The sequence below is a fragment of the Varroa destructor genome, unplaced genomic scaffold, assembly GCF_002443255.2.
Source record: "Varroa destructor unplaced genomic scaffold, Vdes_3.0 BEIS01000006.1, whole genome shotgun sequence".
NCBI classification, from domain to species: domain Eukaryota; kingdom Metazoa; phylum Arthropoda; class Arachnida; order Mesostigmata; family Varroidae; genus Varroa; species Varroa destructor.
In genome coordinates, this window is record NW_019211459.1 from 8,496,739 (window position 1) to 8,515,175 (window position 18,437).

At 40.8% G+C, this 18,437-nt stretch overlaps 1 protein-coding gene across 9 annotated transcripts in view; it reads left to right on the forward strand.

Annotated features, from left to right (window-relative positions):
- Positions 1–18,068, forward strand: part of LOC111252889 (RILP-like protein homolog) — an 18,933-nt gene extending 865 nt beyond the window's left edge. For 2 of the 9 annotated variants that reach the window (XR_015329928.1, XR_015329929.1), the window contains exons 2-8: positions 51–1,338; positions 8,938–9,104; positions 10,740–10,935; positions 11,143–11,388; positions 11,569–11,831; positions 12,943–13,132; positions 14,758–18,068. Coding sequence is in view for 2 of the 9 variants with exons in the window: in XM_022811494.2 (XP_022667229.1) it covers positions 1,057–1,338; positions 8,938–9,104; positions 10,740–10,935; positions 11,143–11,388; positions 11,569–11,831; positions 14,758–14,794 (1,191 nt within the window). In the remaining 7 variants the exon portion in view is untranslated. Of the gene's footprint in view, positions 1–6; positions 1,339–8,937; positions 9,105–10,739; positions 10,936–11,142; positions 11,389–11,568; positions 11,832–12,942; positions 13,133–14,757 lie in introns of those variants that run through there. The other 7 variants (XR_015329926.1, XR_015329927.1, XR_015329931.1 and 4 more) reach the window with 7 other exon arrangements.
- Positions 18,069–18,437: the final 369 nt, after the last annotated feature.

Here is an 18,437-nt window from a genome sequence, read left to right on the forward strand (position 1 = left end):
CGGACTGAAGCTGCGGGAAATAAAGTGAGTGATGTCAATGGTATAAGTAGTGGTTGCCGTAGGGGTTGCTTGGCAGTGTTTCGTTAGAAAGTGTCCGCTGGCCGCCAGTTCGACGAGGCGGACGATACAAAAAGACGGATGTGGCGAGTGATTAACAGCGCTCGAGCGACAATGCCTAAAGGGAACGCTGTTACGAACAAATATCAGTTGACGAGCTCGGGAGCAGCTTTTAGCAATTACAGCTGTAGAAGCAGGACTGGTTATCGAGGGACCTTCTCGTTACAGCCAGTGAAACTCCGTTGCTGGCACTCTTCGACGAAAAGCTGCTGCTACTAAACTTATTGCCTAAAACATTAATAGGAAAAGAGCTAAAGTCATTGAACGTGCGGCAGACAACTCAACCCGACAAAAAGCACAGACGCGACTCTGTTGACCAGTATACAGAAGCGGAAGTCTTGACACCTGCTCTGAACTCAGCTAATTCAACCCGACCTGACGGTTCGACTATAAAACGTCGATTTGTTGATCACCTACCGCTCGTTCGAACGTTTCTCATCGTGCCATAAAGCCAAATCGCTCATTTAGTACAGAACTTCTCAGTGTGTTCATGGTTTGTGCTTGATGCTTGCATGACCAGTGCCTAAGTCAGCTAGCGTCCCACTCGGTCTGTGTAATCCTCTATTAAGTGTTGACTTCTTAGCCGTTTCCTGCCGCGATAACAACAACAACATGCGAAGGCCACAGCCGCAGCCGTAGGAAAATGTTCCTTATTCTAAGTCGAGGAAATCCGTGAGAGCGCGTACAAGAACTAACGTAATGAAAAAGACAGGCGTCGTCTCATGTCGTTCATTCGTCGCATGTCAATGTGTTCATCATTGTAACATGGCCTTGTAGTCGCCCGCAGTAGTGCGCCGTGGCAGCGGCGCCCAGAACATTCTTCGAACAATTGTGATAGTTAGGAAAGTAAACAGCCATTGCAGCTGGTGCGGCGTTCGCAGGTTCATCTTGTACATTAACCACGAACAACGAACATTGTTGTTTGTGGAAACAGCGGAAATGGACGGTAACGCCCATCTTCTGTCGAAGTGCTCGACGCAGGAGGACGTGTACGCGCTCAGTGCTGATATTGGCCAGGAAGTCGAGCGACTTGTCGATGGGTTCGGAGTGGACGCGGCGTCGAGCCTTGTTCCGAAACTCATTCGCGTCCTTGAGTTGCTCGAAGCAGCTGTCCAACAAAATGAGACCCTCAGAGGAGAGGCTGACCAGTTGTTTCAGACAGTATGCCAGCTAGAATATGACAAAAAGGAAAAAGCCCAGTTTCGGAAAAAATTCGACCAGGTAAATACGGCAATCTCTAACGACAACAGCAACAACAATTATCTATACACACAGTAAAGCAACCTGTATTTCGACAAAGAGAAAATTAACGAACTAGCAGAAACTGTTGCGGGTTAATAGATTGAGCTAATTCTACTCATGAGTCGTTGTCAGCCACCGTTTGTATATAATAAATGCATACATTAGATAAAAACGACGGACAAGCTGCGAGCTGTCGTATATGAACGACACGTGTATGTGAATTGTATTAGGTGTTGCATGCTAAAGCCTTGAGCGTATTGCGTCCAAACGTTCTTACGCGTCTTGGGAATTGTTAAGGGTCGAACCAATGTTGAGCATGTTACGTTGGCTAGCGTTATAGGGATAAGTGTAATAAATTCTAGTAATCTAATGGCTGGTTATTGTTCCTGTCATGTATTTGAAACGTGTGCTGTTTCATTAGAATCATTGAGCCGAACCACAGCAAATAAGTCTGTGTCTAACTTGGAAGTTTTATTCATGAAATGTAAAATAGTCCTTCATTTGCGATTCTCGTTAGTATTGCCTTATAGATTATGAAAACATCACTATTAGGCTATGGGTAAATTTGACTATCCACATCTTGGATCGAGACTGTTTTTATAGGTGAACCCATGTTAGTTGCATTCAAGGACTGCTTGGCACATGCATGCTTGACATGATGAGGATTGAAATAGCTGATACGGTATGAAATAAAGCAAAATCAAAGGTTGGTCTCACTCATTGAAATTATGAATTGATTGTGTACATTAAGTCCGAGTGGGCGAGAATTTTTCGTAATTATTTTTTCTGATTCATTGAAAGCTAACGACACGATCAACCAACAGTCCAGCTTCGAGCGAGGTTTTTGCAAGTACATGTTTTTTTCTTTTGGTTGTTTAAAATAAGATCGTGCTCAAAAATTAATGCTCAATATCTGATTCAGATATCAAATGTTGCACTTCGGTCTTTACGTTGGAATTGCTCAATTTGGTACGCGCCATATTCTGTTCGAACAAGTCCTCGGAAGATACTTAGGCTATCTTTTATAGAACCGGTAATTTGTAAACACAATATGTAAGACGCTAGATCTCTAAGCGAGTGTATATGGTGTTTCGCGTGTACAGACAATATCACAATAGCCACCGGCACTGAAAACTGACGAAAGTGTTCCATGCGTCTAATCGATATATGTTTATAGTCTAACATAATCGTTTTCAAATGGAAAAGTTTACCTTTCTAGCGCCACACAACTGAAACTTTCGAGTATCGTTTCAGTGCCGACGAAGCATTCGCCGTAAATTGTACCGTACCGCGTATTATATGAACTTTTTTTTTATCGTGGGGCTTCATAACCTGACGCCTCGTTTTCAAAATTACGTTGCTGTTCAAGCTGTAGCCTACGAATGTATCTACAATACTTTGAATGTAAGCTATACACTCCATCAGCACATTGCTTATCTGTAAATATGCTTCTCTAAATCTTCTATTAAACAATAACCAGCATTTTCCATTCTCTTCCCTTTCGTGGTTATATTAAGCAATCATCTTTTTTCCTTGTCTGCTTCTTTCTATACGGCTCGAAACTCGGGTGAGCACAGTACATAGGTTAGGTGCTCCCAACTGTTTTCTATTGCTCGCAATAGGTACGTTCACCTGGTTTCACTAGATGCCGATTTCCTACTCAGTAATTGTACATGGAGCTCCCTCCGGCCAGGCGCAAGCAACTGAGGCCCACATGTTTATTTAAATCCTAGTTTCGTACCAGGATCCCGTTTTTGCTAAGAATGAAGTTTTCAGGAATCGTGAAGCCACTGATCAATGGTCATGAGCTTTTGTCTTATGGTATTCCCTGTCTTTCCGGTGCAGCTTCTTATTGGTCGACAGTGTGCCCAGCGTTCGCATGCACGAACGACAGATGGCGGGGTGACTTATCTTTGCATCCTAATCTATGAACAGGAAATGGCCCTTAGAATGAGCTGTTAATCGCTTGATGGAATCGACCCTCACGTATCGCTCTATAGTAGAATCTTCACGATGACCATATGCAGTGGGTATTACGTCTTTGTTCGACCATCCTATTGGCTACCTGGTAGTTTCTACTATTGCAGATAAAATAAAGATTCTGTGAAAATGTACAGGACGTTCATGTATATTTTGTCCTCGGCAGCCTTTTGTGAAAGACGTTTCTTGGATATGCCATATATATAATGTTATCCATTGAATGTATGTCACTGGTCGGGTCTCCTCATGCAACTACCACATGATCACTTTACACAGGAATATGCCCACAGATGCGCTCGATTCGCTGAGCTCATTATTTTGCAACTACCCGATCAGAACGCAAGACTCTGTGGGTGCATAAAAGAATTATGTTAATATATTGTAATTAGAGGTGAGCAGCCTGTGCGCATGGGCTACACCTAACGGTAGTTGTACCAAAAAGTTGTTATCATTTTCTTTGTAAAATGCGTCCATTACGTATCATTTTTGTGAAACAACTTACCTATTAGAATTTGATGTGGCATTGCGGGTTACGCCCGTTAGGGGGCGTTTGTAACATATTTGAAAGTGAATACGATGACTTTTCTTTCTATCTATCTTGTCATAAAAGTCCTCCGTTTGTGACTGATGTTCTCCTTGACGACTGACAGTAAACTGTTGAATTCCTGTTTTGACACGTAAATAAGAACAACAACTTGCATAGTTATTTACTTCCTACGCGAGTGGAAACTGTAATTAATAGGCCACTTCTTATAATAAGGCGCATCGAGTGCAAAGGTACCTATTTAAAGCTCGCAGAATGAGACTGAAATAACAAAGAACTATTTGGAGTATCTTTTGAAGGTGTAGATAATTATAAGATTGGCGTTTTTATTACTTCATTTCTTCATTTTTTTGTCTTCTGATGTAATATACTGTTAGAAAGCTCTACATCATTGTCATCCTTCTTCTTCAAAATTCTTTCCCTGCTTCGATTTTCAAAAATGCCCGTGTCGAGTAGCACAAGAGCAGTGTGATTTTTCTTTTGTTTTGCACTTCGGTCAAAGAAACCGCTGAAATAACTAAACTGATTTTTTTTTAATCGATAAAGCCCAGCCCAATTGATATTTGTAAAACACTTCAGATGGTGCCATTGTGTAACTTCAATGGGCGCCTACTTCTACTGCTCGCATTTCGAAATATTTAGCTATCGGTCAAAGTTTTTCGACTTCATTAGTGCTGAAGCTTTTGTAGTAATGACACTTCTGATCGTGAATCAAGTAACACGAGTCCGAGTGGCGTATCGGTCGCTCGGATATGGGAATCTATATATAAAAGCAAGTAACATAAAGCAGGCTACCTTGTATCTCCTATTATAATTAGCCCTCAATCTCTGCGCGGTTAGATTCCTTGTCGGAAAGAGTGTTACGTTAGCGCATACATTAACCTCTTTAGCGGTCGATTCAACGCTTGCATTGCCCGTGCGCCCATCGCATTACGAATCATCCGTAATCGCGGATAGACTTATAGCAAGTAGTGCCAGACAATCTTTTTTTTTTCTCATTAACATCAAGTGCCCATACGCGCTGAACAACGTTTTCATCTGTTACATGTTGGGTTATTTTAGTTGCCGACAATCTGAAAAATCATGTGTTAGGAAATATACTTCTAATGAAAAACTTCTCTTCCAAACAAAGGCTATGTTAGACATTAGCTAGTTTGCCAAGGAATAGCCAGACCTTTTGCGGTTTGATTGCGTGGTCGTTTTTACCATCTTTTGCATTTTAAACGGTCGAAGTATTCAGTTGCCACTACTATTTTTTATGCCGCTGCTCCGGGTGAGGTATCGTCGTCGATTCGACGACATGCTAGCGGCACTAACGATACTGTGGTCTGCATGGCCAGACGGAAATATCGTGCGGAGGGGGCGGTACCGGGAAAGATTTAGCTTCGTCACGGCTTGCCAGAGTTCTGGATGCCTTCAACAGCTTTCACCGTCAGAAAGTTGTTCAAAAAGCGTGAACACTTCTACCATACTGCTGGAATCGCCATTGCCGTCGCTCTTGCCAGAAACGATGTTAGACGCTCAGCCACAATCATGCACTGTGTGGCCACTAGTCGCTATCGCAGTCAGCGTTCTTCCTCACTAACACTACGGACAGGTATCAGTACAGACATGAGGTGTTGGGATGATGCGCGCGGGTTGGCATCATGAAATCGGCAGCAGAACGTATACGATACATAAGGCAACTGTACCTGTTCCGCTTCTCCCTGACGCTCGCCTTCAAACAACAAGCATATCAGCTACTACATACTACCCGCAATAATAACACTATTAACATCAAACACCTACTATGCATATTGAGGTAAAGGCAGCAAAATGCATTGACAGGCAGAAACAATGGGTCCGTCGATCATTCAATGGTTGTGTATTGCCATATAGGGAAGTCAACACGGACGGGACCTAAGCGACAAGCGATAGCAAGCATGCAGTGACCGGACGCCCGGTTTTGACTCATCCGTCCACCAAGTTCTGTTGTGTACATCACAAGCAGCTATTATCGTCAGACATCGCTCCTCATGGTTAGACATGTTGACATGGCTCAGCTAGCCATATGGGTACTCTGCAATCATGATTTGGACAATCGCATCAATTTTTTAGCGAGCGGCAGCAAATCAGCCGCATGTTGACTATTAGGACTACTTCGACGACAGCCGCATGGTGGCTTTTCGGACACTAACCGATATACGTATAGTGCCTGTAGAAGGCAAACGAGTCTATGTATTTTAGAATATACGGCATACGTTTACATACTGTATCGATATTACTCAGCGATGTTCGATTGTCAGACACAGATTGTGCGTTCCTGTTGCACCAACGATTGTAGCCGTGTTCAATGTTTGAGGGACGTAGAATGAATCGTCGGGTTACCCGGACGGAGTCTCGATGCGCCCCTGGCACGAACCAGGCAAATGACCAACCATGCATGACTATCGTCGGCCACGACCTAGTATATTATACATGCAGTTACTCTATTAAACTTAAACTTAAATGGGAAATCCTTAGAAAAAATCCCCACTAGCTATAAGCTGCAAAAGCTCTACCCCTCAGTTTCGAGTTCGCTGAAATATATATGTATACGCTGCTTGATGAGAACATTGTATTTTGACCATGCTGAACGGAGCTTTGATTACGTTACACTAGCGGAACACAGTACGCTAGCCTTTAGTTGAGTTTCTCTTTTTCTTAGATATAATGGAAAAATGCAAGCGTCTTCAAGCGGTCATGAATATCATGTATACTACAAAGTGTAGTAGTAAGTGGTACGCCACTTTATTAGTTCCCTATCACGGTTAAACCTAAACATTCTGATAATCGATCGTTCTTACAAACACTGTTTTTAACTATTTGATCGACGTGACCCATGAACGATATTGACTGTGATTTTTATCTCCCTTAACTTAAAACCTAATGCCTTAGTAACATCTTTAAATACGAGCGCTAACAATTTTCTAATTTCCATTGTTAATACATTTGGAGTAGAGGAATTTCCCCTACACGGTGATTCTTTTTTATTTGTTCTTATAAGGAATCGGGTAGACATTGGGCCCGACGCTTGGGAATATTTCTCGAATCACGGTCTCGTACGTTACATTACGCCGTTGAGCTGTTACAAACGGATGAATACTACAAGGAGGATGATACCACAAGTCGCTGTCGTTAAAAACGTTCGACACCGTCATAATATAAACAACCGTTCGTCATGGCTGCATGCATTTACATGCCACGATTAGGCTGGGAATGCGCTGAGTTGGGGTACCGTTGCTGTTCATATCTTTTTGTTTCATTTAAAGGTACCTTGCCAACACGCAAGCGAGTCGTGAAAAGAAATCTGCTATTGTCATGTCCAGATGCTTGTTATGAGGGATGTACACATTAATTTTACACAAATCAGTAATATATGAATTAAAGTAATCTGTATACTTAGGAGCTATCTAAAAGCTTTCCCTTATTGTACATTGCGTGACCACCAACGATCGCTCTATTGTGAGCGTTGAATAATACGGTTACCCGCGAATAGTGTTTATATGCAGCTGGTATTTTTTCGAAAGGATGGCCTAAACTGCTCGTGCTAGAAGGATCGGGCATGTTCTTGGACAAAGATAAGAGTGTCTAGATTTTTGACTGCAGAACATACTCTGATGGGCAGACCAAAAGGAAATGGATGGTGCGACCTAATCGGTCCTATATCTAGACACTATATTTACCGAACAAGCGATTTAAAACTGTACCTGTTCGTACGCCACTGCCGATAGACCATTCCTGGGTTAATTTATCAGAGTCATCTATCTTATACACTTTATTATTATTAATTGGCTTGTCGTACGTATACGAGGTCGCTCCTGATATGAACAAGATAGCGATATGGTAGAGTGAACTTTACCCAAAACACAGATTCAGACATGTGTCGTATTAAAAAGATGCCATCTATTATCGGGTTTTTATGGGAACGTTTTAAGCAAAAACGTTGAAACACGTTTTGTGAAACAAAGACATATTTTTCAATAGCGAATATAACAACAAAAGCAGATTTTTTAGTTAGTTTATCTAATGTGGAATCGACCGTTTGATCTTTAATATACCTTTATATACAACAACTTTAATGTACCTGAAGGTTAATTCATCCAACAGGCCACTCTTTTAAGGCAGATGAAGCTACTGTAACACCGAGTTTACGCTTATCTCTGTTATATTATCCTAGGAAAATAAATCTGAAACGTACTCGTCATCTTTCACCTATACCGTGCAAGTTAAACTATCTGACAAGTTAGCTTTTTAAGTCGACTTTTACCTAACTTGGCGCTAGTTGCTTCATATTTCGAAAGAGCGATTCTGGGCTACCAGAGACACTCAATAATTTTTGCTTATAGGAAAAATTCTCAATCTAGAAATCTAGAAATAGGTCTTAGTAGGAGTCTTTTAGCTGCTCTATAGCTTCTAGCGTAATAGTCGATGATATTGCACTTCTCCCTCTTTTTTCGAATCGATCCGAACGACCTAAGTAGGCATGAAAATATCGGATCATTGATTCGCATATCTGGCCCAAAGGAAGTTGAAGGTCAGTTGCAACGTTACTCAGAAAGAAGTCAATATGACCTTTAAATAGATGAACTAAAACGTAACTACGTCCCCAATAGAAGAGTTCCTAGTGGGTGTGTTTGATATGTCAGCTTCCATCTGTTTGAAAAACAGTATATATATACATAAGAATGACATGAAGTCTGTTCTTAGTATGGAACCAGTTCACTAATAACATGTCAACGTGCATCGTGATACGACAATGTACCATTTTTGTGCCTAGTATGACAAATTACCCAAGTGTCTAACTAACGTGCGGCTACGTAAAAATTTTACAAAAATAAAATAAAGCACAAAACCCTATGAAACAAATTCCACATAGGTGAAACCTCTCCGTAAGAGCTCCTAAGGTATCCAGGACGTTTGTTACTCAACGAGAAATATAAGTGTTTAATTAAGGTTAAGTCACGATATTATGATAATACTAAACACATCTATCAAATAACGAAAAATCCGTCAATATTTTTGCGTGTTTTCAGGAGCTCGAACAAATTGAAGATATGTGGCGTAGTGAAATGAACGATTTGTCGGGTCTCGTAAGTCGGCTACAGGAGGAGAACTCGAGACTCAGCACGTCGCTACGGGAGAAAACTAACCTCCTTGGAGAAGGCCATGATGACTCGGATCGTTCCGAAGGACACTTCAGGTTCGTGATTTTTCCAGGTTTCTTCTTTTGCGTCACTTACTTTTCCTAGTAAAATGGCAGCCAGCTTTTCTACGATTCTTTCTATTTGTGAACTGACTCCAATATATTCATTCGTGATGGTGAATTTGTAGAATTCATATTTCTTCAAATCGGATATTTGTATAACTTTATAGCGTATTTGATGCAAACATTGACAACAAGTTCGCCAGTTGAAGGGTTGCACGCACAGAAAGATTCTTTTGTGGCATAAATCAAATATTCGGGGATGTTGGCGTTGCAATAGCAGCAAACAAACGACTTAGAGAACACTTAAAGGCAAAAAATCATTAACAGGTGTGATGAATAATTTGGCACGTGTAGAGCGTTGAGGTAGTATTTGCCGTTGTGATGAGATCATGCCCTGACAGTGGTGACAGTACCTCGACAGGATGCTGAAGCCTGATATAAGGTCGGTTGACAGGATGACCTGTTCAGGCCTTACTTGACTAAGGCAAAAAACACACAGTCGAAGATTGTTAACCACACTAAGGAATTCATGATTAAAAGTTGCAATCTAATCTGATGCTGATTCAAATTTCGGCTGGGTAAAACATTGAGGGATTTTCAAACTGCGGCGGCAAACAACTTCATCAGTCGTATTTAACATGTTCGTTGAGTATTTGATTGTAGCATGATAATCTGACAGCAGTGAATGAGCAAAGCACAGAAAGAAGGTTCCATATTTCCAGATGTTTAGGTTATAGAATGTGAGCGTAGCTCCGTCGTCGAATAATGTGCCACATACAGCTGGTTAGCTTTGAAAACTCGCTAATTTTTAATAGAGAAACAATTATATTAGATGTCATTGTTAATCTCAGGCAAGTAAACCACTGTACTACTAGCAGCATGCAATAGAGTTCTCAGATTAGGCGAAAATAATATCCGCTATGAGATACATTACAGCCAATCGGGCGTTTCATTCAGGTGAAGGGAAATCCTGATGAAGTAGATTTGCTCGAAGTAGTTTACGTTTGATCCTGAGCTTCGTGTACGCTAGAACGATTCACCTAATGCATGAAAATCGCTCAGATTTTTCGTATCATCGATGTTAAACCACGCTTCTACAATTAACTATGCTAAACATGCATAGTTAGATAAACCGTTACATACTCGGTATTTCATTGTCGAAAAATGCTCGATCTAAATAATGTGTTTCCCATTGTATTTTCAATCCTTTTCAGTTATGTAATCAGTTAACCACTTCCCAATAAGAGAATACTAATAGTCTATGCTGGCCTTTTTTTGCTGATCACCTGTCATTTTGTCAGATCTTCAGCAGCAATATATCGGCTTCGTTGTGTCGATAAAAAGCTATCTGGAGCACCCGCTAACTTCAAGTTTAGAAACCCAGGGTTCTAGTGTCTCCTATTTTTTCCAGAGCAAATGGTTGACTGGCTAAATTGATTAAAGAAAGTACTTGCTTAAGATTTACTCTAGTTAGACATTAGATTAGCTTTTAGTATGAAACTAATCAACACTTTATACTAATAATTGATGTAACGGTTTTCAGTCTAATTTTTTATTTTCCTTGTTCTCGTGAATATGAAGAGTGAAGAACAACATAACATCTTGTGTGTTTTGTACCTATTTTTCTAGTAGGTCCGGTGTTACAAGCCTAGCTGATAGCAGTCACGGAGGAGGCGGTCCGGATAGCGGTGTGTTTACCAATGGAGGCCTGTCGCAGTCAGATATCGATATGCTCAATCGGCTCAAGGAGGCCTTCAACAAACAGGCCAGCCAGCTGCACTCGTACGAAAGTGAACTCGCACAACGATTAACGGATATTCAGAGCGTGAGTTTTATTATCTTGGGATATGCATGTCCGTACTTGTAAGATATTCGTTATAATTGTTATTTTTATATATACATATATAGCGTATGCTCGAATGACGTACGCTTTTACTTATGACTTCTAATCAATTTACATGATACTAACAAGAATGTTGTTTACACCTTAGGTATGAGTAATTATTCACGGTTGACATTGTCATCGTTGCAGCTAAAGCATCAAGTCGAGCGTCTTCGACGGAGCGGGTTGGACAGTGTACAACGGGTCCGTCAGTTGGAGCTGCAGTTGGGACGGTCCGCAGATGAGCGTGAACACCTCATCCGTCGACTAGATGAAGAACAACGTGAAAAGGAACAGTTACGCCAGGAAATCAATAAGGAGAAGCGAGATGCTCAGGATGAATTGCTCGAAGCTGTTATTCGGCTTTCACCGCCTAGTCCCACCGAATACAAAAAGGTAACTAACTTGCTGTTTACAGAGATGAGCAATGCCAGTTTTGATTAACCTGCCGTGGATTAGGTACCTGCGTTCACAAATAACGACGTTTTCTTTGGTACTGTGGTTCTTTTTTTAATACGATAGAATTCAATACATTTGAGTACAATTTTCTTGTCTTTTTGATGCTGGCTAAAGTAGATGTGCCAAGAGAAAAAAGAACTTGAAGCTCGAGTACGATTTCTCGAAGGTGAACTGGAGTTCTACAAGCCGCCGGTTGCGAAGACGCCTTCTGAGGATTCTGGCGGCGAGGAGACGGAAGCACCTGAATCATCACGAAAAAGCCGTTACCCACCGGATGACGTGGATCTACCCGTTCAGGGTCCGATCAATCGCGAACCTGAAGATAAGCTCGACTATTCGGATTTTTCCCACGGGGGCAGCTCATTGAGTATCAAACGATTGTAAGTTCTCCTATTGTACGAACATACCATATTAACTAGTGACTTTTGAAATGTTTGTATATATCTATTCAAAGCTTTACATTTAACAATTATCATCCTATCCTAACGGTAAATGCCTGCACTTTCATTTTTCTACTTTCTGCTAGTCAATATGCCTTTCAATATGCCAAATACACATTGAAAATGTCCAGTATAAATATAACTCTAAATAGTTGTTCATTATATATCGTTTTCTAGATCAGACCCTTGTATTATTGAAATAACTCAATCTCATCGAATTATTTTTTTTATTTATCTTGCGTTGATGTTAGTTAAACTTTGCACAGCAGTTAGAGGTTTATATTTTAATCTTACCAACTAGATCATGTGCGAAGTAACCGCATGCTTACTCTGTGCGATGTTCAATGTTTAACAAGAATATCTAGCTCTGATTGAGGTAAAGTGAGTTTGTTATTACACGTAGTTGACTAGAAATTGCCAAATTTCTGTAAAAAAAAAAAATTTATCCGCTTTATATGTGTATCTCCAGTACTTTGTCAGATGCTTTACCATTTAATTGCATTATCGGCCGACACATTTGAATACAATTCTAAATCATTCGTGTTGATTACGTAACATTCTGCACGAAAAATACCCTCGTAAACTATCAACTAAACCTGTGTAAATGATTGAATAATAGCGCATGTTCCGCTCTTCCGAGCCCGTAAGCTTGTGAAATATATTTGATCACACCATTTAATTGAAGAGTTTCATGATTCTTCATCGTCTTCACCGGTGTCCTCAGCTAAGCAACGTTTAACTTATTTAGTGTATCAATAGGAGACAGCTAAGGCTTGACCTAATCAATGCTCATGCCTAGCGAGATCTACCATACAGCTACTAAGTGAGCCATATTCCATTTTAGCTGCTTGCGAACATAATAGAACAGATTCATTCTGAGTAAAGGTGATCAGTGTCGCTGAGTTACGCACCCGTTTGAATTCGCGCAATTAACAGCTGCAAAAAAAAACACTCAACAATGGATGCATTTGGCTAAATCGATAGGAAATACAAACTTGTAAGCTCATTGTTACGCATACGTTAGTCGTGCGTAACTTTTTCCTCCCTTTAGGGTGATGCGTTACACAAGGCTACTTCGGTTGGACAGTTTCTGATTTGCCTTGAGGGGTGTCCTTACGGGAAAGGGCCGGAAGCAAGGCAGAGCAAGAAGATGGTAAGACGGTTTGAGAAACCTGGACCTAACCTACTATGTGAACGAAAGATTACTGTCGGTAGACGTAATCGTGATGACTACTTTATGTGTGAGTTTTAATCTAATTACACTTCCAGCTAGCCTTAGCATTGGCCTAAGAGCCGACAGCTGTGAGAGGTCGCAGCGCACCTATATTAGGCCGTCCAAATAATGAGACAGTGTCGTTCGCGTGTGAAAATTCGTACTGCTTCCAAACGTGCATGCAAATTTCTGACAAATTCAGCCAGGCCTTGGTTGGGGCTTGGTCCTTCAGTAGGAAGCTATGCGAATTGGGGTGTCTTTTTGATATGCAAAAGTGCCTTTGAGATAGAAAATAGACTAAAGACTTTCATAAAAGACTGAAAGGGAAATCAAGTCGAGGTTCATGATACGCTTAATATATGGTGTCAATTCAATATCTGATAATATATGTGCTGTAATATATGGTCAGACCAGTATATAGCTCTACAGAGAATAACTGGCAGTTTGAACTTAGCGCCGGCTAAGCAATTCATTTGAGAAAGTAAGTCATTAGCATACCTAAGGGCCGGATAGAGCACAGATCGTTTACTACATTTATAGCGGACTTCGTATAGTAGAGGTTTCGAATACACCAAAATACCTATTATAATGTGACCCATGAACACATTAGCATGTAACCCTGTTATAGAATAGATCGACCTTAATGCGACGATATCATTTTTATTCTGTCTACTACCCTCCCTCCCTTCCTCTCTCGCTCCCCTCCTCCTCCTCCTCCTCCTCCTCCTCCCTGCCTTTGTCGCCTAGCTTTTAGTCGTAGATAATCCCTCGTGCATGGCTGACTAAAGACCAATTTCTCGGATGATGAAATGTACTAGTAGTCTCGACCCTGAGACTGATTGCGCTGGTTACAGTTTATCCGTGCCGTCGTATTTGCATGAGATCATTGTTCATATTTTGCTTTGTAATCTATACGATGCTACTTCCTTGTCTTTTATCGTATGTTATAATGTCTACATGCGGTAGGATTTTCTCAACATGGCTAGATTTATGTTCTGATACAGCACGTTTTATAGGTCTTATGTTTACGTTGGCATAGCAGTTAAGTACGCATATAGAACACAAACAGGGTGTTCATTACTTTATATATACTCTAAACGAAATAACCTAGCTCAAATAGCTGATAATCGATAGCATTCTTATAACAAAAAATTTGCCGGTGCACCCGACAGGAAGAACGAAACGGATGTCGATTATAAGCTGGTCTTATAAAATGTAAAGCGTGGACGTTTCTAGAACTCCATTATATTTCACAGGAGACTGTTTAGATCTCTCGTCAGTTTTTTAACATTCAACGTCAAAAGACGTCATTGGACGCTATCTTCCTATCAGTTAACTGTCTGATATTAACTCTGAACGCATTTCTAATCGACTACCCCTTAAGCATATCTCAATTGCTATATATATGTGTATCTTCCTCTATCGTTTCATAGTCGTTATCAATTTGCTCTCTTAAATTATATTTCCGCACTTTATCGTATTCCAGTTCTAACAATGGTTTTCTATTTTCCTCTGCGCTTTGGTTTGTCTCGTTGAATCTTTTTTTCTGTGTGCGTACTTGTGCGCTTACCAACCCGGCTTTCTGTGGATCCGGTTTATTTTTTCTCGCGCGGAACTCGAAAAACCCTCAACATACGTACGGTATCCGAACAGCTTTCCAAAACTGTTATGGTCATCGCGGAGGAGCTGATGGACATGCGTGCTTGCCAATCACCACCCTCGCCGTCTTCCGTGCCGCCAGAAGTACTGCCTCCAGAAAGTGTTGGGTGGCTCGAGCCGATTTTTTCTGGACCGCGGAGCGTGCTATTCGTGTTCGACGTGGCCGTCGCCCCACCGTCGATCGGGGAGCTCCTCAACGACCGGAAAAACAATTCTTGATCATTCCTGCGTGATACTGTCGGCACTACTACAAGTATAGAATTACAGAGAGTACTAGTATAAACATAGTACACTTGAGAGAAGTTTCACCGTATTTAAACAGCAAAAAATGGCAGAGCCATATAGCATACATATATATATATATATATATATATATCGAAAAGCTGAAGGTCGAATTGTTATTGCACCCGAATATATAGACCAGCGTAACAAACAGTAATTGTGCAGGTGTATCCGGCGACGTAGATCTAGCTCGGTAAAGTAGTTTGCCGATCAAATGCCAGTTATAATTACCGTCGTCGATGTTACAGTTAACATGCTAGTAAAGTGCAAAGAGAACCTGTAAGTTAAAGAACACTTGAGCGGAAGGTAAACTGTAGGTCGTTTACTCGTTGTTCATAGTTCGTACCAAGTGAGCATGTAAACGAATTTAGATATTTTGACGATAGGTGTAATTATTGATGCTGCTGCTGCTGCTGCTACGAAATTGGGAAAATTTGTAGATTTGGTACATCAAAATCGTAAATTGTGGATCATCTGTAAATTCGTAATGCTTAAAACATATAACGACGATGTTCCTGACTATCAAGAAGCGAATTGGAAGGGGGTTCACTCTTCCATGTCCAACCAGAGAATTTTCATGTTCTTGTTCGGCCTGCGAATATTCCCACGCACATGCCCACGTAAGCTTTGTCATATACACCCTAAACGTGGTTTTTGGCAAAACCAGATGATGGGCACCATCGGCCACCGGAACTAACAATATTAGCTATGCATGCTGAAATAGTGTTCTTCCTTTACTTTAGGATCAGCCGTCATACGTTACCAAGAGAAAGACGGGGAGAAAAGTCTGCCGCGATGGGGCCAGCAGCGGACCGTGATGGCTACATGCGGTACGACTATAGCTAGAGAACCCTGTAGATAGAAATCTAGGGTCGAAAGTATGTAGAGGTCGCTACGCTATGCAAATGCCTTGCATTTGATTTGCACGACAACAAAATGCATAATGGCAAACATTTTAGGCCGCAGACGATGCCCTATGGTCACCACTATGCTAGTAGATATTCCGACGGAAGGTTTGAGTGGCTAGTAAGAATCTGGAGACGCGATGGACACGTAGCGTGGCCATTTTCAACGACGATATTGTTAGAGATTCGAATAGGAATCATCTGTAGCACGTGTGCCTCCTAGTTTGCAAATGACTGACTGGTCTGATTTACCAATAGCTGCTCAACTATATAAGTAGAAAGGTAAAAATACTTATCGACGACACACATACAATGTAGTAGTTATTGGTTGGAGCTCTGGTGTGACACTGTGCGTGTGTGAACCTAAAAAACTATGGCCCTTGCCACCCATCGTCATGCACCCTACAGGAGATCGTAACGCTTATTATAAGTATAATGAATGTTGAGTATAGAACGACTGTGACATGCTACAACGTCAGTGATGTATCTGCTTAGAAGACTAGTAGATTATTTTTTCGCATTGTGCTTACCTTGTTAAAATTATAGGAGAAGCAACAGTAGAAACGATTAACTGGCTCTGCGCTCGTAAAGTGAACGATCTTGGGGCAAATATGGGAACGCGCAGCCCATAAGAGATACTTAATATAAAAATGACGGTCGCATTCGAATCTGCTGTGTACAAACTGAGTGCTGTCAGATCCTACGAAGTAGTTTATTTAAATATAACAGTATACGATTCCCAAAACTGTGTCATCAATCATATATTTATGTAAACAAGGTAATGATCCGTCTCTAGTAGTTTGTATATTTAAAAACGTATCACGAAAGAAATACGAAGAAACACTGCAATGCTGATTAGAACATTGTGTAGGAGCCTTACAAATTCTTCAATGGACAGCGACGCTTTTCGAAATTAGTTAGTTTATATGCACACACGTATACACACAAGGTAGCGCGAGTAAACTGAGCATTTGTTATCCAACATAGATACCCCACACGGTGACTATAAATTTAAGTTTGTCTGTTCCAATACGTTCTTTATGTGATCTGCAAACTTTTTAATAGCAGCCGTGCTTCAGGCCATACTGGTGTCAAATACGAGGGCGAGTTAAAAGTTCCGAAAATGCAAGTCACTGAAGGCGATTCAAAAGTTTAAAAAGTGCAGAAAGGCGCAATCTTAGAAAGCTTAACCGGTCGTCCTGCCTCTCTGCACGACCCAGTGGATATTCTCTTCTCTAAAACAGCCATTAATTTCTATATGAAAATTCAGGGGTGTCAAAAGTGACTTCCTGAGCCCAACTCTATTGAAGATTTTTCGGTTCCCCTCAGATTTTTTAGAAGCCGGAAAAAAGTGAAAATAGTGTGTGATTCCAGCTAGGAGGCGAAGTTCTTATAATTCGTAGGGGGTGTGCATAGGAGCTGCCGAAAGATTGGATAATAGCTAATCTTCACTTAAATTTCGAAAACGACGCACCGTTTTTCGGTTTGACGAATTTACTGGCTTTCACCGAATACTGAGTGTAGCGGATAAACGCGTGCCCGTTACGATAAACAACCTGCCTAGGTTTTCCACCGCATCGTTTTATATATTTACGTATATCTGGTGCTACTATACTAATACTTGTGTGCGTCAGTACTGGATAAATCTATATAAGTATACAACAGAAACATATCCCTATGTCATTATATATATAATATCACTGTCTCCTTAGTGATGTAACGAGGACTGGCTTGAAGTAGCAATGGGTTTTTAAAACACTACATAGGTCGAGGGTTTTATCGTATCGATGTACAGTCTTCGTTGAGCAACCAGATTTCCGATTTCTATCTATCCTGCTTTTAACTTAATACGTTTCATGCTAATGTGTACTAAAACGACATGATGGTTATGGTAATCCGCATATAAAAACAAACCTATTCAGTGAATTTTTATATATGCCCTATGCTTACTATATATTACCCAATGTTTTAATTTTTCTAGATTGTAGTGAGATCAGCATTATACATATTGTAAAAAGAGATGAGAAAGACACACGAAGCTGTCAGCTGTTACGTTGTTCGTTTGCGCAGCAAAAAAAAACAACCAAGTCAACAATAAAAATGTTTATTTATTCCTTCTATGACGTTTTCACCATAAAGCCTCATTGGAAGATTTATGTATCTTATATACTGATCAGCAGGATAGGCATCGACCTAAATAAGCTTTATTATGGGTGGGTGGGTTGGCAGGGGACTGGCCGGCTTGCCAAAGTGCAATGTCGTTACTTTGGAGCGACCTGTTGGTGTGTAAAAGGTCGTCAAGGGCGTAGGGCTTCTGCGTCTGAGCGGAACACACATCAAAATTTTGTTTTTTTTTTTAACTTAGTCCTTCTTTACACATAAAAAGACACACATTTACGTCTATACCATGTACATACAATATCTAATGCCTGTGTATCTGGAGCCGGGCGGCCACATCTGTGTGAAAACTCAAACTCCGACACGTAC